This window comes from Trypanosoma cruzi, genomic scaffold, assembly GCF_000209065.1.
Source record: "Trypanosoma cruzi strain CL Brener 1047053516699 genomic scaffold, whole genome shotgun sequence".
Taxonomy (NCBI): Eukaryota; Euglenozoa; class Kinetoplastea; order Trypanosomatida; family Trypanosomatidae; genus Trypanosoma; species Trypanosoma cruzi.
The window spans coordinates 447,436-468,242 of NW_001849572.1; the positions used below are offsets into that span (position 1 = coordinate 447,436).

At 53.4% G+C, this 20,807-nt stretch overlaps 6 protein-coding genes and 3 pseudogenes across 6 annotated transcripts, besides 15 other annotated features; 7 read left to right on the forward strand and 2 right to left on the reverse strand.

The window, feature by feature from the left end:
* Window positions 1–754: part of a sequence feature (heterozygous, Esmeraldo-like haplotype) that runs on past the window's edge.
* Window positions 18–767, forward strand: Tc00.1047053508165.100 (mucin TcMUCII, putative; the record flags this gene model as incomplete). The annotated part of the gene is made up of 1 exon (XM_815387.1): window positions 18–767. The coding sequence occupies one exon, from the start codon at window positions 18–20 to the stop codon at window positions 765–767; it is 750 nt and encodes a 249-aa protein (XP_820480.1).
* Window positions 755–1,440: a sequence feature (areas merged during assembly that could not be assigned to a particular haplotype. This can correspond to areas where the two haplotypes were merged or to regions with more than two copies in the genome that were merged during assembly.).
* Window positions 1,289–2,254, forward strand: Tc00.1047053508165.110 (mucin-associated surface protein (MASP), putative; the record flags this gene model as incomplete). The annotated part of the gene is made up of 1 exon (XM_815388.1): window positions 1,289–2,254. One exon carries the CDS (start codon window positions 1,289–1,291, stop codon window positions 2,252–2,254), a length of 966 nt encoding a protein of 321 aa, XP_820481.1.
* Window positions 1,441–1,724: a sequence feature (heterozygous, Esmeraldo-like haplotype).
* Window positions 1,725–4,652: a sequence feature (areas not merged during assembly with more than two copies in the genome that could not be assigned to a particular haplotype).
* Window positions 2,494–2,563: a sequence feature (T-rich).
* Window positions 4,178–4,678, forward strand: Tc00.1047053508165.115 (annotated as a pseudogene).
* Window positions 4,653–4,723: a sequence feature (haploid, Esmeraldo-like haplotype).
* Window positions 4,724–5,376: a sequence feature (heterozygous, non-Esmeraldo-like haplotype).
* Tc00.1047053508165.120 (mucin-associated surface protein (MASP), putative) lies at window positions 5,138–6,439 on the forward strand (the record flags this gene model as incomplete). The annotated part of the gene is made up of 1 exon (XM_815389.1): window positions 5,138–6,439. One exon carries the CDS (start codon window positions 5,138–5,140, stop codon window positions 6,437–6,439), a length of 1,302 nt encoding a protein of 433 aa, XP_820482.1.
* Window positions 5,377–6,857: a sequence feature (haploid, Esmeraldo-like haplotype).
* Window positions 6,090–6,259: a sequence feature (A-rich).
* Window positions 6,858–8,794: a sequence feature (areas not merged during assembly with more than two copies in the genome that could not be assigned to a particular haplotype).
* Window positions 7,785–9,902, forward strand: Tc00.1047053508165.130 (surface protease GP63, putative; the record flags this gene model as incomplete). The annotated part of the gene is made up of 1 exon (XM_815390.1): window positions 7,785–9,902. The coding sequence occupies one exon, from the start codon at window positions 7,785–7,787 to the stop codon at window positions 9,900–9,902; it is 2,118 nt and encodes a 705-aa protein (XP_820483.1).
* Window positions 8,795–9,412: a sequence feature (heterozygous, Esmeraldo-like haplotype).
* Window positions 9,413–9,665: a sequence feature (areas merged during assembly that could not be assigned to a particular haplotype. This can correspond to areas where the two haplotypes were merged or to regions with more than two copies in the genome that were merged during assembly.).
* Window positions 9,666–10,400: a sequence feature (heterozygous, non-Esmeraldo-like haplotype).
* Window positions 9,989–10,116: a sequence feature (T-rich).
* Window positions 10,401–20,807: part of a sequence feature (areas not merged during assembly with more than two copies in the genome that could not be assigned to a particular haplotype) that runs on past the window's edge.
* On the forward strand, window positions 11,736–12,578 carry Tc00.1047053508165.140 (annotated as a pseudogene).
* Window positions 13,124–14,590, forward strand: Tc00.1047053508165.150 (mucin-associated surface protein (MASP), putative; the record flags this gene model as incomplete). Its single annotated transcript, XM_815391.1, has 1 exon — window positions 13,124–14,590. One exon carries the CDS (start codon window positions 13,124–13,126, stop codon window positions 14,588–14,590), a length of 1,467 nt encoding a protein of 488 aa, XP_820484.1.
* Window positions 18,560–19,792, reverse strand: Tc00.1047053508165.170 (mucin-associated surface protein (MASP), putative; the record flags this gene model as incomplete). The annotated part of the gene is made up of 1 exon (XM_815392.1): window positions 18,560–19,792. One exon carries the CDS (start codon window positions 19,790–19,792, stop codon window positions 18,560–18,562), a length of 1,233 nt encoding a protein of 410 aa, XP_820485.1.
* Window positions 20,242–20,724, reverse strand: Tc00.1047053508165.185 (annotated as a pseudogene).

Sequence of the window (20,807 nt, forward strand, 5' to 3'; positions counted from 1 at the left end):
GAACGACCACACTCACGATGACGACGTGCCGTCTGCTGTGCGCCCTGTTGGTGCTCGCCCTGTGCTGCTGCACGTCTGTGTGCGCGGAAGAGGCTCCGACTGCGGAGGTCACTGAAACTGCTGCTGATGCTGAGAGCGACGGCGGTTCACCGTCTTCTACACCAGAGACTAATCTGGCTGCAGATCGTGGCGCTAATCCAATGCACACCAGTCCATCGCGTCCTTCGTCAGGGACAGCACTACAGGCGAGCCTTCAGTCAAATCCGCTAAATATGGGGTCCGCTACTGAACCCGAAAATACTGCCTTGGATGGAAGAGGTACGGCCGGTCCGGGAAAGCAATCAGTTGACACGAAAAAAAAGTTACTGACAGAAGGTATGGACGGTACCCCAGGACCAGAAAGTGGCACGAGATCACCCGTGGATCAAAAAAATATGAAAGCCGAAGATGCTGGCGGTTCTCCCCAGACGACCACGGTGGCTCAATCTTCTGCCGAAACGATTACTGCAGCAAAGGCACGAGACAGTAAGATGACTCATGATTTTGTCCAGACGACGACGACAACTACAAATACAACTACAACCACGACCACCACTGCGCCAGAGGCACAAAGTAATACGGCCATGAATACAGAGGCGTCAACCACGACGACCACCCGCGCACCTTCACGTCTTCGCGAAGTCGACGGCAGCCTCAGCAGCTCTGCGTGGGTGTGTGGGCCGCTGCTGCTCGCCGTATCCGCGCTGGCGTGCACCGCTGTGGGCTGAAAGGGAGCGTGGGCTGTGCGTGCCAGCACTCAGCCACGGGGACATGTGTACGTCTACTGTGGTCCGATGTATAAAGTAAGAGTAATTATGATGATCGTTTTTTGCTTTGTTTGCTTCTGCCACCCTGCTGTGTGCTCCGCGTCGTGCCCACATCCGCCACGTTGAACGTGTCCCAGACACACTTGTATGCATGACACACACACGACAGTTTGCGTGGAATCACTGTTGAGGATAGGTGCATGTGCACTGGAGTCAATTGGGCGCATTTTTTCGTTTTTTTTTTGCTGTTTTGATGTATTGCTGTTTGATTACTTTTGTTTTGGTTTTAATTGTTTTGTGTGTTTTTCCTCGTGTTAAATTGATGCGGCGCGCTGTGCGTTTTTTGCACTTTCATTGGCTCAATATTTCTCATGAAACGCGTGCTGCTGGTGGTGTTTTTTACTTTGCCGTGTCTTTTGCTTTTACTCTGCGTTGACGGGGAGTTAGTTTGTGCTGAAGGCTACACGCGAGTGACAGGAGTGATGGCGATGATGATGGCTGGCCGTGTGCTGCTGGTGTGTGCCCTCTGCGTGCTGTGGTGCGGTTTGTGTGGAATTGCGGCCAATGATACCCGTGCCCAAAGTGTTTGGCCTGAGTATTTGTTCCTAAATTGGCATGAACTGTTGAGGAACGAATGCGAGGTGGAAAATGCTAAAGGGACGAATGCGGATTTGAAGGAGTTAGCCGTGAAGTGTTGTGTGCATGATGCGATGAGGGAGATTTGCAGCGTTTTTTACGGTACGACTGTCATGGAAAATAAAGACCCCAAAGTTGACGGTATCTGCAAAAACTACGGTGGAGAACCAGCTGATGCCGATAAATGCTCAGAACTGGAAGCCAAACTGTCGCCTAATGCGGTAACTCCAGTGAAAGTATCAGATCGAGAAGCACCGAAAGACGAAGAAGAAGAATTGAGAAAGACACTGGAAGAGGAACCGACACCACTACCGGGAACACCTTTGACGAATTCACCAGCAAAAACAACAAAAATATCACCATCACCGCCACTGAAAGGAAAACCCACCAACGCAGAGGAAGTGCCGGTGCCAAATTCAGAGGAAGGCTCAGTGAACACGGAGCCCGCAAACGATTCGGAAGAGGAGGACACTGACACAGTCACAGACACCGAGCAGGATGAACCATCTAACAGTCAAGCCGAATCAACCACACCAACACCCACGGTTGCCAGCGATAATGATGATAACGAAACGGACAAGAGCACTGGAGAAGATACTCCGAACAATGCACCGGAATCCGATGTTGCCAGGACAGAGGAAAACCAAGATAAAAATAAAAATAATAAACCGAAGGAAACACCGGTCGAAGTTGCGGGTATAAAAACCGCCACGGTGACGACTGGCGACAGCGACGGCGTCAAAGCCGCCTCCCCTCTTTTGCTTCTTCTTCTTGTTGCGTGTGCGGCTGCTGCTGCGGTGGTGGCCGCGTGAGAGTGAGGGAGAGAGAGCCGTGCACCGCCCGCACACACACTCGTCCTTCTCTCTCTCCCTGTGTGTGTCCCCTTGCATGGACTCTCGCCCTCACCTCACCCCACGAAGCACACACATAATGTGCCCATTGTATATATGCATGCACACCCATGCAGGCCCGTTGGTGCTCTCTTTTGCACGACACGCACCGCTGCCGTCCTGCCTGGCTGCATGGGCGGAGCACCGTAACTCTTTTAAAATTCTTTTTTTTTCTTTTCTTTTAAATATTTTATTGTTTTTTTCTTCTTTTATTTCATTTTTTTTTTTTTTGTCCTTATCTCTCACTCCCCCATTCCTTCTCTTTTTTTTTGCTATTGGGGGCAATCACTATGGACGTTTTTTCCTTCTTTTCTACTCTTCCCTCTTTAATTGTTTCTTGCTGCACTCTTCCTGTGAGGGGTGCCGTGTGTTTCCCGCCCAACTGCTCCACTCGCACACCCACCGACACGCTCATGACGACGGCCCTGTGCGCCTCGCCTGCTGCACGCATGAGGAGGGGCCGCGACGAACGGCGCGCTGAGGGAGCCGTGACGTGTGGGCGTGCGACGAGGGTCTGTGGGGCGGAGCACACATTTCTTTCCCTCTTGTTTTGTTTTCTTTTTTGCGGCCAGGGCGGGCAGACACCCGCAGCGCCACACACACACAGCCACACCCTGCCGCCGTGTTTTTTTTTTTTTTTTTGCTTTTCGTGTTTATTTCACGCGCTGGCAGTCCCGTCAGCATTTCTCTCCCTCCTGATGTTTTTTTTTCTTTTGCTGCGCTCACTCTCCCGATGGAGTGACGCGACTCCCGTCATGTCTGCGTGCTTCTCCCAGTCCCCACACACACACGAGTGACTGTGCTCTGCAGGCCGCACTCGCACGCCGATGAGAGGGCTGAGGGGAGCAGCAACACGCAGATGACCCCATGAAATATAAACGATGTGCGGACACATGGAGGGTCGGACGGTTGAAACACACGCAACCATCTTTTCAATTTTCTTTTGTGGGCAAAATATATACAGACAGTTTGGTGCGGCCACACGGCAGTCAGGCGATTTTTAAATTTGTGTGGAACAGTAATGGACGATTTCTTTTTCATTTATAATTATTTTGTGTGATGGGGTTTATATAAGACGAAGGGGGACGTTTTCTTCTTGCTTTAAATAAATCTTGTGTGGATTGCCGCTGCTTGGGCGGCAGTGCAGTCATGAGTTTGAGCGGTCTTCTTCTTGTTGTTTCCGCCATGCGTCTCTGCTGCACATTTTTGTTGTGCGTCTCTCCACACACTCTGCTCCCTCTTTTCTACTTCTTTGCTTTGTGTTTCCGCAGGCACACACAACCACACACACACAAGATGCACATTGCAGTGGATTTGAATGCTCCTTTTGTAGTGCATGCTGGCAGTTGCGTGTGGCGGCTGTTGTCTTCTTCCGTGGCCATGAGGAGAAGGGAGGAGAGGGAGTGCGCACCCCGAGTCTCTTTTCCTGCGGGTGTGGTGCACCGCGTGTGACTGCGTTGAGTTGGGCTCCGTGTCCCATTGAGGGCGGGATGGCTGGAAATTTTGGTGCCGCGTCGTGGATGGATAAGGGTTCGCTTGCGCGTGTGCGTTGTCTGGTGGCCGTGGTGTTTTGCCATTTCCCTGGGGCTGTAGCGATGAGCTGGGGGAGATGGTGGTGGATGTCTTCTCCTCCTGCATGGTGGGTGGCTGCTGGCGTTGTGTGCCTTCCTTGCGTGGATGCCCTCTCGTGGTGTGTGAACTGTGCGGCTGGGCCTGCTGCCCTCTCCTCATGTTGTCTGCTCTCTCTCGCTGTATCCGCTGCACTCCGTCCCTCTCCCTCCTGTTCCATCCCTTTTCCTTCTGGCTCACGGATCGGCTGACTGACTCCAGCGACTCCTACGGGTGATGGTGACTGCGATGGTGGCGATGGTGACGGTGTGGCTCCGTGTGGTGTGCGCCGTGTTGGTCCTTGCGCTCTCGTACTGCTGCTGCACGTCCGTGTGCGTGACGGTCGCTGGTGGAGGTAATGACTCCCACACAATCGCCAGTACTCCAGAGGGATCACGTGGGACCACTACGCCAGGGTCAAGAAGCTTGGGAAGCGGTGCGGGACAGTCACAAGGTGCTTCCGGTGTGGAAGGGCCTCAAGGTTGAGCGGCAGGTGTAGGAAACAAAACCACTGAGAATGCAGAGACTAAACATTTTGGTACGGCAAAGGAAAAAAATGTGGCTGACGTTAGGGTACAGGCAAAAACGACGACAACTACAACAGAGGCGCCAATCACGACGACCACCCGCGCACCTTCACGTCTTCGCGAAATCGACGGCAGCCTCAGCAGCTCTGCGTGGGTGTGTGCCCCGCTGCTGCTCGCCGTATCCGCGCTGGCGTACACCACTCTGGGCTGAAAGGGAGCGTGGGCTGTGCGGGCCAGCACTCAGCCACGGGGACATGTGTACGTCTACTGTGGTCCGATGTATAAAGTAAGAGTAATTATGATGGTCGTGTTTGCTTTGTTTGCTTCCGCTGCCCTGCTGTGTGCTCCGCGTTGCTCCCAACATCCGTCACGTTGAACGCATCCCAGACACGCTCATATGCATGCGCAGTGGGGCCTTGGGCTTTGTTTTCAAAGTTCACTTTGTTTTAATGTTTTTATTGCTTTTGTAATTTCTGGATTGCGGGGCGGTGTGAGAGTTTTGCAATCGCACTGATTCCATCTGTTTCATTGTGTGCGCAGCTGGCATGCTGCCATTTGTTACGGTCCGTGGCTGTGTGTTGTAGCGACCGTGTTTCTCTTTTTGCTTTCACTCTGCGTTGACGGGGTGTTGTTAGTTTGTGCTGAAGGCTACACGCAAGTGACAGGAGTGATGGCGATGATGATGACTGGCCGTGTGCTGCTGGTGTGTGCCCTCTGCGTGCTGTGGTGCGGTGCTGCCGGCGGAGTTTATGCGAGTAATCTCGAGAACAACGCAGTTAGTCGCTGCATGGCGTCGGGAGTGTTGAATACAAATAAATCGTATACGCCGAGCGGATGCGAAAAAACTGCGCTGACGCTGCCTTTACGATCTGTCTTGTCCATCACTGCTGCTGAGGCTTTGACGGACGCAGAAGATCTTTCACCGGAAGATAGTCAAGATTCAGATTCAGGTGTTGACACTGGTTCTGTTGGGGGTGCGGATGAAGGTGAGAGCAACAGTCAGGCTTCTGGCGGTAAAGCCGGTGGAGGTTCTAAGGGTGATGGTGTTGCTGAATCAAGTGAGAGTTCTGGTAGTGGCTTAAGTGCAGATCGTCCCGGAGATGGTGTTGGTGATTCTTTGGGTTCCGCTGCTCCTGCTGCTACTCTTGCTTCCCCCATTCCCAAAGTGAATACTTCTTCAAATGACCGCAGTGGTCTGCCATCTAATCGGAAAATGGATTCTTCAGAAGCAGGGAAGCAGCCAGAGGCAACAGTGGGTGCAGGACCCAAAGCGCCCAACATAAAGCCACCGGGGAATTTGGAAATTAAAGCAGATGAACACTCTTCTCCCGCAAAAGACACAAACGAAGAAACTGGAAGTACTGATTTGGGTAAAAGTAAGGAGAGTTCAGAGGAGAGAGCCAAGGGGACGCAGAGCTCTTCCAGCAGCTCATCCACGACACGCATATTACCACAATCGCCACAATCGCCGGCAGTTGCAGCAGGAGGAAAGGGTCTAACAGCATCGGCAGTACATTCACCAACACCACAAGCACAGACAACGCCACCAGCATCAGAAGAGGAGGGAACCCCACCATCCGCACCCGAAGGGGAAAATTCCTTGGGAAAGGAAGAAGATGTTGAAGAAGAAAAAGAACAAAAAAAACAAGAACAACGACAAGGAGTAAAACAAAACGAAGAACATCAAGAACAACTAAGCCAACAGCAACAAGAACAAAAGCGACAGGAGCCACAGCAGGAAAAACAAGAAGAGAAAGTAATACAGCAGCACCACCAGCAAGAACAGCAAAAAAATGAAATCTCCGCGGAAAACGAAGAAAACCACGCAACAAATGCAACCGTCACTGGCACAAATACCACCGCAAATAAAGATGACACCGACGGCAGCACCGCGGTCTCCCACACCACCTCCCCTCTTTTGCTTCTTCTTGTTGTTGCGTGTGCGGCTGCTGCTGCGGTGGTGGCCGCGTGAGAGTGAGGGAGAGAGAGCCGTGCACCGCCCGCACACACACTCGTCCTTCACTCACTCTCTGTGTGTGTGTCCCCTTGCATGGACTCTCGCCCTCACCTCACCCCACGAAGCACACACATAATGTGCCCATTGTATATATTGCATGCACACCCATGCAGGCCCGTTGGTGCTCTCTTTTGCACGACACGCACCGCTGCCGTCCTGCCTGACTGCATGGGCGGAGCACCGTAACTGTTTCTGTTTTGTTTTTATTGCATTGAGTGGGCGACCTCTCTCTCTCTCTCTCCCTGTCTGTGTGTGTGTTTTGCTTTACGGGAGCAATGAGAGTGTGTGCGCTGGTCGTCACACGCTTCGGCTTATTGTTTTGTTTTTCATTGTTTTGTGGTTGAACGCACCCATTCCGCGGGCTGTGTGTGTGATGCTATGAGTAATTTGCGTGTGTGCTATCCGCTTCTTTCTGCCGTTGCATTCTTTGGACTTTCTTGTGCCGCACAGCTGCTCTGCAAGTATAGGCGCTGACAAACACTCAGATACACACATACAAGCCAAGTTGCACACGCTGTGGAGCGGTGTGTACGCTGAAAACGCATGCACGCACGCTGCGGATGGTGATGGAGGGCACCGTGGAGCCCGGTGTGTTGGTGCTTGTGGCTGTCTTTGGCAACGCTCACATCCACCGTGTGGAATGGCCGGCGTGGTCGTGGGTAGTTGGAGGGAACAACGGCGAACACGGTGACTTACACGCAGTGCGTTCACAGTAACTCCTTGGCCAGTGGCATTGCGGGAAGGAACCGTCATGATAATTGCAAAGCCGTCACGCTTGTTTTCGAGCACCGCAAGAAAGAGTAAAAATATATTTGTTTGCATGACTCTTTCCATCCCCGCCTCAGGGCTGCCCATTATAATGAGGTTACCGTGCGGTGGCGTTGCTCATATGAGCTGTTGGGATAGAAAGAGCGGGCGCTGTGCGATGCTCCCGCACCTGGGACGGGCGCTGCACAATTGGTGGCTGTTAAGTGGCCGGTCACACGTTTATTGCAACACCGCGAGGAGAGCAGACGAAACACTCCGCGTGTAGGGAGTGTTGCGGCCGATAAGGAATGCGTGCGACGGTGATGGACGCTCAGTCAACGACGGATAGACGGTTTGTCCCGTTGATGGGTTTGGTGCGCACGCGGTGTGCATGGCTGTCTCTGTGGTCTCCTGTTACTCCGCTGCATGTGCCGCATTTTGACGCATCACTGGCACTAAACCATTTCCTTTTTCTTCTCTCTCTTTGTCCTTTGTCTCTCTCCTCCCACAGCCAGGCTGCACTGCTGCTGCTGCTCACACAAGAAACCAGGAAATGCATATTCCTCAGGCCATGCGCCAGCCACGCCATGCCACGCCGCCACTCCCATTGCTGGTGTTGCTGCTGATGTACTGCGCCACTGCGTGTATTGCCGCTGCACCCGCCACACAATACCGCCGTGGATTGGACGAGATGATGGGGAGGAGTGGTCCGCATTCGACTGCGGTTGTGCGTGAGGTGCCGCGCAAGGGACAGGGCACCATGCAGGCGTACACCGTCGCCACACAGGATGACAACAGTGGCTGGGAGCCGATCCACATCAAAGTGTTCACGGATGGACTGAATAGCACGAACAGGGGGAAGAAGACGTACTGCCAAAAGGTTGGGGATGAGTGCGACAACCTCTTGGGGGAGCAGATAACTTGTAAAGAAGAACATGTATTGTCGGAAGCAAAGAAGAAATTGTACACTGAAAAGATTCTCCCCGGTGCTGTCAAACTGCACGCTGAGCGACTACTTGTGAAACCCACTGGAAGGAACATAACCGTGCCGAGTAATTTGAATGAAGCGTGCAAACACTTTAAGGTTCCTACTGAGCACAGGAGATACGGTGTGGCTGCTGACCTTGTCATCTACGCTTCTGCTGGGCCATCAGGCACGAATAGCAGGGCTGTTTGGGCGGCAACGTGTAACAAATGGGAAGATTTTCGTCCCTCCATTGGCGCCATCAACTTTGATCCAACGTACATGACTGACACGGCGTGGAGCGTTCGCGTTGCCGCACACGAACTTGCGCATGCACTTGGGTTTAGTAAAGAGAGTATGGAGGAAAAGAGCCTGGTGAAGAATTCAGCCAAAATTGTGCGTGAGAAGGTCCGCAAGATGGTGGCAGGGGATCACGTTCAGGAGAAGGCGAAAGCGCACTTTGGTTGTGACTCTCTCGAGGGCATGGAGCTGGAGGACGAAGGCGGCACTCGGGAAAAGGCGATCGCTCACTGGAAGGAGCGCCACGCGCGGGACGAGCTGATGGCTCCCATAGTCGGTGCCGGCTACTACACGGCTCTGACGATGGCGGTGTTTGCGGATATGGAGTACTACCGCGTGAACTGGAGCATGGCGGAGCCGATGGGCTGGGGCAACAGCACCGGCTGCGACTTCCTGGAGAAGAAGTGCAATGCAACCGAGAATCTTGCCGGCAAGTATCCCCACATGTTCTGCAATGACTCCGACAAAGAGACGCTTCGCTGCACCTCCGACCGCCGTCACGTCGGGACGTGCACCGCAATCATCGTTGAAAACGAGGGGAGTCCTACGGATAAGGACTTTTGCCCTGTTGTTTCTTCGTACTTTCACGAAACATCGTCTGGGATAAAGTACAATACGTGCTCGGACGGAACTGTGACTTCTCTCCCTGGGTCGCTGACTGGCGGTGACTCGTGGTGCCTGGATGCGGAATTACTGGAGACGAAGGACGGTAAACATAAAAGCGTCAAGGGAGTGTGCGCGCAGGTGTTGTGTGCAGAGGGCACAGTGAAGGTGAAGTACCTCGGCAACACTGATAATTGGCATGAATGCCCCGAGGGCTCTGTAATCCCAGTGACGTTGGAAAATTTTGAGAAAGACGGGAAGATCAGGTGCCCGAAGTACGTTGAGGTCTGCACCATTGCCGCCAACGGCAGCAGTCTTGTCATTCCGAGTGTGTTGGAGGATGACAAGGGAGAAGAGCAAGAGGAGCAAGTAGAGGCGTCTGTGGCTGCTTCGGTGTTGTCTCCTGCAGAACAACCTCATGCAGCAGCGTCTTCCCCAGGCCAACCTCACACAGAAATGCCTTCTCCACGGGTGCAAGCGGCACCGCAGCAGCCTCGAGAGGAAATTAAAGCACAAGCGTCCACTGCAGAAGAACCTCATGCAGAAATGCCTTCTCCAGGGGAGCAAAAGACCTTGCAGCAGCCTCAACAAGAAAGTAAGGCAGGGCAAAATGCAACGGTGGGGGAATCTGCCAACACAGAGCAAGTGCCGGCGAATACATCGCAGGGAAGTGTGGGGAAGGCGGCGTTTTCGAACTCCCATGCCGTTGAAGAAGCAGCAGGTGATGGCGGCACTGTTTGTGAGAGCGGACTGCTGCCATCGCTGCTTCTTCTGTTGGGACTGTGGGGGTTTGCGGCTCTGTAAGGAGAGACTGGCTGCCGCGTGGGACACTTGCGACCTCCGCTGCACCGACACACACACCTGGCAATGAATTTCTCTTCCTAAATAACTTTTATTTGCTTTTCTTTCTCCCTGTTTGCTTTTTTGTGCGTTTTTAATTATTTTTTTTTAATGTTTTAATTTTAGTTTTGCTTTTTTACTAAATTCTTTTATGTTTTTTTTTTGTTTTCTTTTGTTTATCATCCCCCATCCCTTTTTTTTGCTATTGGGGGCAATCACTATGGACGTTTTTTTTCTTCATTTCTACTCTTCCCTCTTTAATTGTTTCTTGCTGCACTCTTCCTGTGAGGGGTGCCGTGTGTTTCCCGCCCAACTGCTCCACTCGCACACCCACCGACACGCTCATGACGACGGCCCTGTGCGCCTCGCCTGCTGCACGCATGAGGAGGGGCCGCGACGAACGGCGCGCTGAGGGAGCCGTGACGTGTGGGCGTGCGACGAGGGCCGGTGGGGCGGAGCACACATTTCTTTCCCTCTTGTTTTGTTTTGTTTGCGGCCAGGGCGGGCAGACACCCGCAGCGCCACACACACACAGCCACACCCTGCCGCCGTGTTTTTTTTTTTTTTGCTTTTCGTGTTTATTTCACGCGCTGGCAGTCCCGTCAGCATTTCTCTCCCTCCTGATGATTTTTTTTCTTTTGCTGCGCTCACTCCCCCGATGGAGAGACGCGACTCCCGTCATGTCTGCGTGCTTCTCTCAGTCCCCACACACACGAGTGACTGTGCTCTGCGGGCCGCACTCGCACGCCGATGAGAGGGCTGAGGGGAGCAGCAACACGCAGATGACTCCATGAAATATAAACGATGTGCGGACACATGGAGGGTCAGACGGTTGAAACACACGCAACCATCTTTTCAATTTTCTTTTCCGGGCAAAATATATACAGACAGTTTGGTGTGGCCACACGGCAGCCAGGCGATTTTTAAATTTGTGTGGAACAGTAATGGACGATATCTTTTTTATTTGTAATTATTTTGTGTGATGGGGTTTGTATAAGACGAAGGGGGACGTTTTTTCTTCTTGTTTTAAATAAATCTTGTGTGGGTTGCCGCTGCTTGGGCGGCAGTGCAGTCATGAGTTTGAGCGGTCTTCTTCTCGTTGTTTCCGCCATGCGTCTCTGCTGTACAGTTTTGTTGTGCGTCTCTCCACATACTCTGCTCCCTCTTTTCTACTTCTTTGCTTTGTGTTTCCGCAGGCACACACACACACACAAGATGCACATTGCAGTGGATTTGAATGCTCCTTTTGTAGTGCATGCTGGCAGTTGCGTGTGGCGGCTGTTGTCTTCTTCCGTGGCTATGAGGAGAAGGGAGGAGAGGGAGTGCGCACCCCGAGTCTCTTTTCCTGCGGGTGTGGTGCACCGCGTGTGACTGCGTTGAGTTGGGCTCCGTGTCCCATTGAGGGCGGGATGGCTGGAAATTTTGGTGCCGCGTCATGGATGGATGAGGGTTCGCTTCCGCTTGTGACTGGTGTGGTGGGTGCTCGCTCCGTGTGCGTTGTGTGGTGGCCGCGGGTTTTGGCCATTTCCCTGGGGCTGTAGCGATGAGCTGGGGGAGATGGTGGTGGATGTCTTCTCCTCCTGCATGGTGGGTGGCTGCTGGCGTTGTGTGCCTTCGTTGCGTGGATGCCGTCTCGTGGTGTGTGAACTGTGCGGCTGGGCCTGCTGCCCTCTCCTCATGTTGTCTGCTCTCTCTCTCGCTGTATCCGCTGCACTCCGTCCCTCTCCCTCCTGTTCCATACCTTTCCCTTCTGGCTCACGGATCGGCTCACTGACTCCAGCGACTCCACTACGGGTGATGATGACTGCGATGGTGACGATGGTGACGGTGCGGCTCCGTGTGGTGTGCGCCGTGCAGTTCATTGCGCTCTCGTGCTGCTGCTGCCCGTCCGTGTGCGTGACAGCAGGTGAAGAAGGTGTTGCAAGCCCCAGTCCACTTCTTCCTGTGCCAAGGAAACAAACTGAGGATGGCCCAAAGAATGCAGGCAAAATTAAAGCTAACGATAATGAAGACTCCAGTCTACCGTCTTTTGTTTCCTGAAGGAATAGGTGCGACACTTACGCATGACTGATCCACTGAGTCTGGCACGCGAGACGGAACACGTTTGAAGGAAGAAACGTAACAGGTGGAAGATGCGAAGAACAAAACGGATCAGTCATCAAGTGATTCCATTACGGTGCACGAAGAGACCGTTTCCAGGAAGGAACAGCAAACAAGTGGACACGGTTTACCGCCCTCTCCACCAAGGGAAGTAAGTACGAATCATGATACGACAAAAGCAACAGGTCCATTAGGCATGCCAGGAGGAACAACTCTCCCGGTTGCTGCGCCAGCACCAAGTAAGAACTCCCCTGCGTTGAAGGGAAAAGATACAGCAAGTGCGGGAAAGACACCACGTAATTCCGACACAAAAATGGAACCAACTATGAGGCTGCTGCGCCAGAGAACTCAATTGAGGAACAGAAATCAAATACGATGCCTACCACGATGAGGGCCGCTGCGACAGAGGCGTCAACCACGACGACCACCCGCGCACCGTCACGTCTTCGTGAAATCGACGGCAGCCTCAGCAGCTCTGCGTGGGTGTGTGCCCCGCTGCTGCTCGCCGTATCCGCGCTGGCGTGCACCGCTGTGGGCTGAAAGGGAGCGTGGGCTGTGCGTGCCAGCACTCAGCCACGGGGACATGTGTACGTCTACTGTGGTCCGATGTATAAATTAAGTGTAATTATGATGGTCGTGTTTGCTTTGTTTGCTTCCGCTGCCCTGCTGTGTGCTCCGCGTCGTGCCCAGATTTGCCACGTTGAACGCGTCCAAGACACATTAATATGCACGAGACGCATACAACTGTTTGCGTGGACGCACTGTTGAGGATAGGTGCATGCGCACTGGAGTCAATTGGGCGCATTTTTTTTTACATTTTTTACTTCAGTGCTGTTTGTTTACCTGTGTTTTGGTTTTAATTGTTTTGTGTTTTTCCTGTTTACTTGCTGCGGGGCGTTGTGTGTTTTTGCCCTTTCACTGATTTCAACTGCCTCATGGTGTGTGCGCGTTGCTGCTTCTGGGCTGCTGCCATTTGTGACTGTGCGGTGCGTGGCTGGGTGACTTTTCTTTTTCTCCTTTTGCTTTCACTCTGCGTTGACGTGTTGTTAGTTTGTGCTGAAGGCTGCACGCAAGTGACAGGAGTGATGGCGATGATGATGACTGGCCGTGTGCTGCTGGTGTGTGCCCTCTGCGTGCTGTGGTGCGGTGCCGCGGTGGTGGCGGAGGGTGATATTGGAGAGGTCGGAATAAAAGACGAATCATCGAAGGCTCTACAGGTTGATTCTCAGGCGAGGGAAGCAGGAAAGAAGGACGTACGTGGTCCCGAAGCAGCGGTGCCACGGTTGCAGGAGCAGCAAGGAAAGAATGCCCGCAAGAATGATGGTTCGGCCATACAACCAACAAGACAAGTCAAGGTAGAAGAAGAAGAAAAGGAAAATGAAGGATCACTCGAAGGTACGGTGAAGGATGGAGAAATATTACCATCGCCAGCCGAAGGACAGCCAACAAGTAGCGAACCACCACCACCACCAGCACCTGGTGGCAGCCGAAACGGTGTCATTTCTGGTGGAGGTTCTAAATTAGGTGAAACTTCTAACGGAGGTGAAGGCCCCACTTTGAATTCTTCTTCCTCTTCTGGTGATGGCAAGCCACCCGCTGTTGACAGTTCAGGCTCCGGTGGTGGCACAGGTTCTGTCCCAGGTGGAAAGGAAATTGGAGGAGGAGGCACTCCTGGAGTTGAGTCTTCGAAATTCCCTGTTTCTGGTGTTGCTCTTCCGCCCTCAACCCCTGGTGCGGGCAGTGCGTCATCCGCACAGAACCTGGAACCTTCAGAAAGAAGTGGGTGGCCAGAACCAACAGTCTCTCCACGGACTGCACCACTCAACGTAGACGCACGGAAGGAATCAAAACCCAAAGGTGAACCACAGACTTTTAGTGCTCAAGGAGAAACAGAACGCCAAGTTACTGATGAGAAGACAAGCAAAAAAGAGGCAGAAGAGAGTGCCATTGAGGGGAAACGCCTTTTCAACTTGCCGCATACCGCCAGCAGCACACCAGCAGGACCAGCAGTACGGCTACCAGAAGGATCGCAAGTACAGGGAAATCGAGACGAAGGAGAAGGACTTCCGCCAGAAGCAACAAAATCAGAGACTTCAACAGGACAAGAACGCAGAACGTCACAGTCGCAAAGCGAGTCTACAGAACTAAAATTCTCTTCAAAGGATGAAGTGGCAGTACAACACGGTCACGTTACGGTCCCATCGGATTCGATGACGAATGCATCCACCAACAGCCAAGGAGTAACACCAGCACCATCCATCTCTACAAATGGCGGTGACGATGCTCAGAGTACGGTGGATGGAAATAATGACGATGATCAACGGCCTAACAGCAAAGAAGCACACAACAACCCCGAAGATGATAATACCAACGTTGCTCCCAAATTCAGTGAGACTGCACAGCAGACACCAGAAACAGTCACTGTCGTCCAAACAAATGATACGACGTCTGGCGACAGTGACGGCATCAAAGCCGCCTCCCACACCACCTCCCTTCCTTTGCTTCTTTTTCTTGTTGCGTGTGCGGCTGCTTCTGCGGTGGTGGCCGCGTGAGAGTGAGGGAGAGAGAGCCGTGCACCGCCCGCACACACACTCGTCCTTCACTCACTCTCTGTGTTTGTGTCCCCTTGCATGGACTCTCGCCCTCACCTCATACCACGAAGCACACACATAATGTGCCCATTGTATATATGCATGCACACCCATGCAGGCCCGTTGGTGCTCTCTTTTGCACGACACGCACCGCTGCCGTCCTGCCTGGCTGCATGGGCGGAGCACCGTAACTGTTTTTGTTTTGTTTTTATTGCATTGAGTGGGCGACCTCTCTCTCTCCCTGTGTGTGTGTTTTGCTTTACGGGAGCAATGAGAGTGTGTGCGCTGGTCGTCCCACGCTTTGGCTTCTTGTTTTTTCTTTTATTCTTTTGCCTTATTGTTGTTGAGTGCACCCATTCCACTTTTATTTGATTGGCGGCATGCTGTGACAGCGGACAATTTAATCTTTTTTTGTTATTCCCATATCGTTTTTTTTGTTTTGTTTTGAAGTGTCAACCTCTTTTGTCCTTGTGAGGCCACCAAGTTTTTCCTTCGACATACGCCATGCGTCAGTTGATCCACGTTAACCCGTGGCTTGCAGCGCTGCTGGTGCTGCTTGTGGTGATGCGTGCGAAGTGATTGCTAGCGGATGCTTTGCTGTCACCCTGACGCATCCCTGCCTTTTTATTTTCGATGTGGTGCGTACCGACGGCGCGTGGGCGACTCCGGTTGTGGTGAGGGTCGTGCCTCTCACAGCGCAGGATGTGCCGCAGATGTGCGGCTTCGTTTGTAAGAACCGATGGACGCTTGTCCGCATCAAGACGTCAAGAAGGATCCCTGATGAGAGCAGGAGGCACTGCGGCTTCTCCTGGGGCCCCGGTGATGGGGTCCGCACCTTGTCGCGCTGCTGGGGCTTTGGTTGCATGTAGGAACTCCGCAGCAGGGTGTTGCTGCGAGCACGACGGAGAAGAAGACGACTCCACCCCTCGAGAAGGTTCCACGCCATGCCCGGTGTGGGGAGGTGAAGCGGTCTGCCTGCAGGCTGTCGGACAAAACTGCACGACCGTTTCGCTGCGGTCACTCCGTTGATATCACCCGTTGCGGTGACGTCCACAAGAACCCTGGCACCGAGGAGGATGGCTGCATCAATGTTTGGCAGCGTAACATTGCAGGCCTCTCGTTTGTAAAAAAAAAAAAATACATTTGCTGCGCGATTGGAGCAGCGTCCACCTGACATCGTTCTTTTCCCAGGAAATAAATGACCTTAGCAACGTGGCGACAAAAGTTTCTGGCTGCAATGACTACCTTCAGGCCTGCACTGGGCGCGGTGGTGGCGTTGCCATTCTGGTGCGTCACTCTCTGCCGTGCGAGCGCCTGTCGCTCGTGGCACCAACTGCCTGGAGACCACCGCCTTCCGCGTGTGCCCACCGGCCAGCCCCAGCATGTACGTGGCGATCTTCTGCAGCCTTCCCAGGGTTGTGGCTCACGCTGCTCACCTTTTGAGCACCATTCGTCGCCCTGTTCCTGCAGAGCCCATTGCTGGCGTCCTGAATCTACACGATGAGCTGCGGGACGGTCGCTCACGATCAACGACGGCAGGAGAGGACCTCGCCGTCACCCCAAGCGGCATGGACTATGAGTTGTCCGACGACCTGGCACAGGCAACGCTTATCAGCGGCCGCAGCGTCTTGTTTCCCGACGTGACTGCGCAACGCGTACTGCGTGTCTCCCACTAAACGTACACCCGTTTGGACTCGGACAACCCTCTGGTATTGCAGACTGCAGGGACGGAGGACGGCAACCCGCGACAGGCAGGCATGCTGCCACGACGAAAACATGCCGCCCTTGTCCTGCGTGAAATCGACTGGAATGCATCCACCTCGGCGTGTGGAACACCTCTGGCCACTGTAATCACATGGTTGGAGATGCACTGAGGCACCGTAAGAGCGGCAGCCGTGAGAGCTCCAGAGGAATTAGTACGGACGGAATGGAGCATGCCGAGTGTGTTGCAGCGGCAGCATGCCCCGAGCTGAAGTGCTCTGCAAACGGGAGGACCGCAATCATGCCCTCTGTCGTGGCTTCTCCATGCTGCCAGAGGTCCGTGCGAAACAGCTTGGTACCCTCTCGAGCCAAGGCCTGTGATACCCCGAGGCATGGCGGCACCACGTCCCCGCCCTCTGGGATCGGCTGTGCTGCGGTACTCTTGGGACTGCGACTGTGCTCAGCCTTGGCAGTAGGCAAACCCGCTACTCCGTCACACTGTCCGAATCTCACGTGCTGCGATCCCCACTGCTGTCCGCAGACTTTGTGCTTGTGTTCGCCCTCTGGTGACTGGAATATGGATTGACCCTTCACGCCGTGTGCGCTTGAATTGGCCATCCGCGACTCTTCGCATGGCGTGGCCCCTGGTCCCGACAAAATATTGAGTACGTTTCTGCACCATCGTGCACCCGCTGCCCACTGCTCGCTCAGAAAGATTATCAACACCTCTCTAACGGCAGCCTGCGAGGTTCCTGGGAAACGGGGGACAACATTCCCATCCGCAGAAAAGGGAGGGACGCATCCGCACAGAGAGAGTTGTCGGCAAATCCTGCTGCTCCCTATGCTGCTAGGGGTGAGCGCAGGACTGGTCCACCGCCGCCTGTCAGCACTGCTGGCACACCACCGACGTCAGTCCGGATCCACGCCACGACACACGACCCCGGACGTGGTGACGCCTGTCCGTGACGAAACGGCACGAGGGCTGAGCGAGTGCATCGCCGCGGAGTGCGAGCGTTTCGGGTCGCCACCGAAAATGCCAAGCGTATCAACGAGCAAAAAACGGACAAAGCGCCTCTGCAAGCTCCAATGACAACCATAGCCCTTCAGCCACTCCGTTACTGCAACCGCCACCAGCCGCTGAGCCGTCCGACGGTCCACGGGAGGCCCTGCCGCACATGATGTGGGATAACCCCTCTCGCACGATAGCACCGTTTTAGGCGGAAAAACTGGCCACGTTTCTACGGACAGTCCTCAGCCTATCAGCGAATAGTGGCCGCAACGTATAACAAAAAAACTTCCCTTTTCTCAGTAGAAAAAAACGTCATTGTTACAGTCACAATTATCACCCAATGAATTCATTGCGTAATGCCGCTGTGAGCTGCAATACTTCCTGGCATCATCCAGGTCCCTTGTCGAAACATTGATGCGGATAGGCGCCCATCCATTCCTCCCAAAGACGGTGTGTGCCTGCGACGCATCCTCTGCTCCAAAAGGACACGTCCCTCACCACAGCCGAGATCGACCTCGCGCTGGCGGCACGCATCGCCTTGTCAGAGGGAGAAAGGATACGTCAGGCTGGCAGCAAAGCACCCGCATGCACAGCACATCACAGACATCATCACAAGCAGAAGTAACAGCAGCGCTGGTGGCTGCGGGGTGACGTGGATCAACTGACGCATGGCACGCGTATAGAAAACCTAGTGGCCCGAGAAGAATACAAGAGGGTGACACCTTTGAAACAATGAAACAATATGAGAATATAAGAAGAGAAGACTAAATTGTCCGCTGTCACAGCATGCCGCCAATCAAAGAAAAGTAAAATGGGTGCAATAAACCACAACACAAGCAGAGAATCAAAAAGAAAAAACAAAACAAAAAGCCGAAGCGTGGGACGACCAGCGCACACACTCTCATTGCTCCCGTAAAGCAAAACACACACACACAGGGAGAGAAAGAGAGAGAGGTCGTCCACTCAAAGCAATGGAAACAAAACAGAAACAGTTACGGTGCTCCGCCCATGCAGCCAGGCAGGACGGCAGCGGTGCGTGTGGTGCAAAAGAGAGCACCAACGGGCCTGCATGGGTGTGCATGCATATATACAATGGGCACATTATGTGTGTGCTTCGTGGGGTGAGGTGAGGGCGAGAGTCCATGCAAGGGGACACACACACAGAGAGAGAGAAGGACGATTGTGTGTGCGGGCGGTGCACGGCTCTCTCTCACTCACTCTCACGCGGCCACCACCGCAGCAGCAGCCGCACACGCAACAACAAGAAGAAGAAGCAAAAGAGGGGAGGTGGTGTGGGAGACAGCGGTGCTGCCGTCACTGTCGCCAACCTTTTCATTATCGCCGGTTTGGCGTTTTTCTGTCGCGGCAGCATCCGGAGGTTGAACATTTTCAGTTGTCTTCATTCCACTGAAGTTTTCCTGTTGAAGTGGAGAAGGACTTACATTTGGATGCGAAGCCGGTGCTTCTTCTTGAATGCCAGTGGATGTCCCCTGCGCTTTATCTGGGATGGATGCCGGATTTTCGTTCTTGTTTTCTTTCACGTATTCTGGTTCTTGCGCATCGGGCAAATTCGTAGATATATCGGTGTTATGGCTGTTATTCCCTTTTGTTTCTGGTGGTTTTCCTCCATGTGGAGTCTGGAGCCGTGGCGTATCTGCGTTTGGTGATTCATTTTGGACCTTTCCATTGCCTTGTGGTTGTTTATTCAGATCCTCCGATGATTCTTCTGTTTGGTGAGCCTCTGATTTCCCGTCTTGCGTCCTTCGCTCTTCCAGAGGGGATGGACCTTCGCTCCCCGGTGCAGCGGCCCTGCCAACGTTGCCGCGTTCTGCTGCATTTTCATTGGGCAGCGAGTGGTGCTCAGTCTCTGCTTCTTCTGCTAGCAAAACTCCTTTTGGGAATGAACTCGGAGCATTGGATAGAATACTGCCTGTGGTCCCCCTGTCACCACCACCGTGAGGCGAAGAAATAACTCCAGAGGAAGAGGAACCCAAAGGATCCTTACCACCAACAGAAGAACCACCAGGAGAAACAGCATCACTTCCAACAGATGGTGGTTGATGTGGTGGTGGTGGTGGTAGAGCCTGATTTGGTGATTGTTCATGCGGTATTGATTGATTTCCGTTCCGTACACCATCTTGTGGTACCTGCGTCTTGTTTTCCCCCTCTTGGGGTTTCAACGGGATTCCTTCTTCAGGTTCCAAAGATTCTTTTGCATGTAGATTTTCAGAATTGTCATCTTTTTGTGGTTTTGGTGGTGAAACTAAGGAGCCTGGTACTGGAGATGAATTTCTTGATTGTTTCGGTGAACTGTCACCACCACTCAAAGAACCGCCGGGTTCGGTGACAAGAAATTCATCCGCCTTCTCTTCGGCACATCTACCGCCGGCACCGCACCACAGCACGCAGAGGGCACACACCAGCAGCACACGGCCAGTCATCATCATCGCCATCACTCCTGTCACTTGCGTGCAGCCTTCAGCACAAACTAACAACACGTCAACGCAGAGTGAAAGCAAAAAGAGAAACACGGTCGCTACAACACACAGCCACGAACCGTAACAAATGGCAGCAGCCCAGCACCAGTGAAACAGATGGAATCAGTGCGATTGCAAAACTCTCACACTGCCCCGCAATCCAGAAATTACAAAAGCAATAAAAACATTAAAACAAAGTGAACTTTGAAAACCAAGCCCAAGGCAACACTGCGCATGCTTATGAGCGTGTCTGGGATGCGTCCAACGTGACGGATGTTGGGAGCATCGCGGAGCACACAGCAGGGCAGCGGAAGCAAACAAAGCAAAAAACAATCATCATAATTACTCTTACTTCATACATCGGACCACAGTAGACGCACACATGTCCCCGTGGCTGAGTGCTGGCACGCACAGCCCACGCTCCCTTTTAGCCCACAGCGGCGTACGCCAGCGCGGATACGGCGAGCAGCAGCGGGGCACACACCCACGCAGAGCTGCTGAGGCTGCCGTCGATTTCGCGAAGACGTGACGGTGCGCGGGTGGTCGTCGTAGTTGGTGCCTCTGTTGTAGTTGTCGTCGTTTTTGCCTGTACCTTAACGTCAGCCACATTTTTTTTCCTTTGCCGTACCAAAATGTTTAGTCTCTGCATTCTCAGTGGTTTTGTTTCCTACACCTGCCGCTCAACCTTGAGGCCCTTCCACACCGGAAGCACCTTGTGACTGTTCCGCACCGCTTCCCAAGCTTCTTGACCCTGGCGTAGTGGTCCCACGTGATCCCTCTGGAGTACTGGCGATTGTGTGGGAGTCATTACCTCCACCAGCGACCGTCACGCACACGGACGTGCAGCAGCAGTACGAGAGCGCAAGGACCAACACGGCGCACACCACACGGAGCCACACCGTCACCATCGTCACCATCGCAGTCACCATCACCCGTAGGAGTCGCTGGAGTCAGTCAGCCGATCCGTGAGCCAGAAGGAAAAGGGATGGAA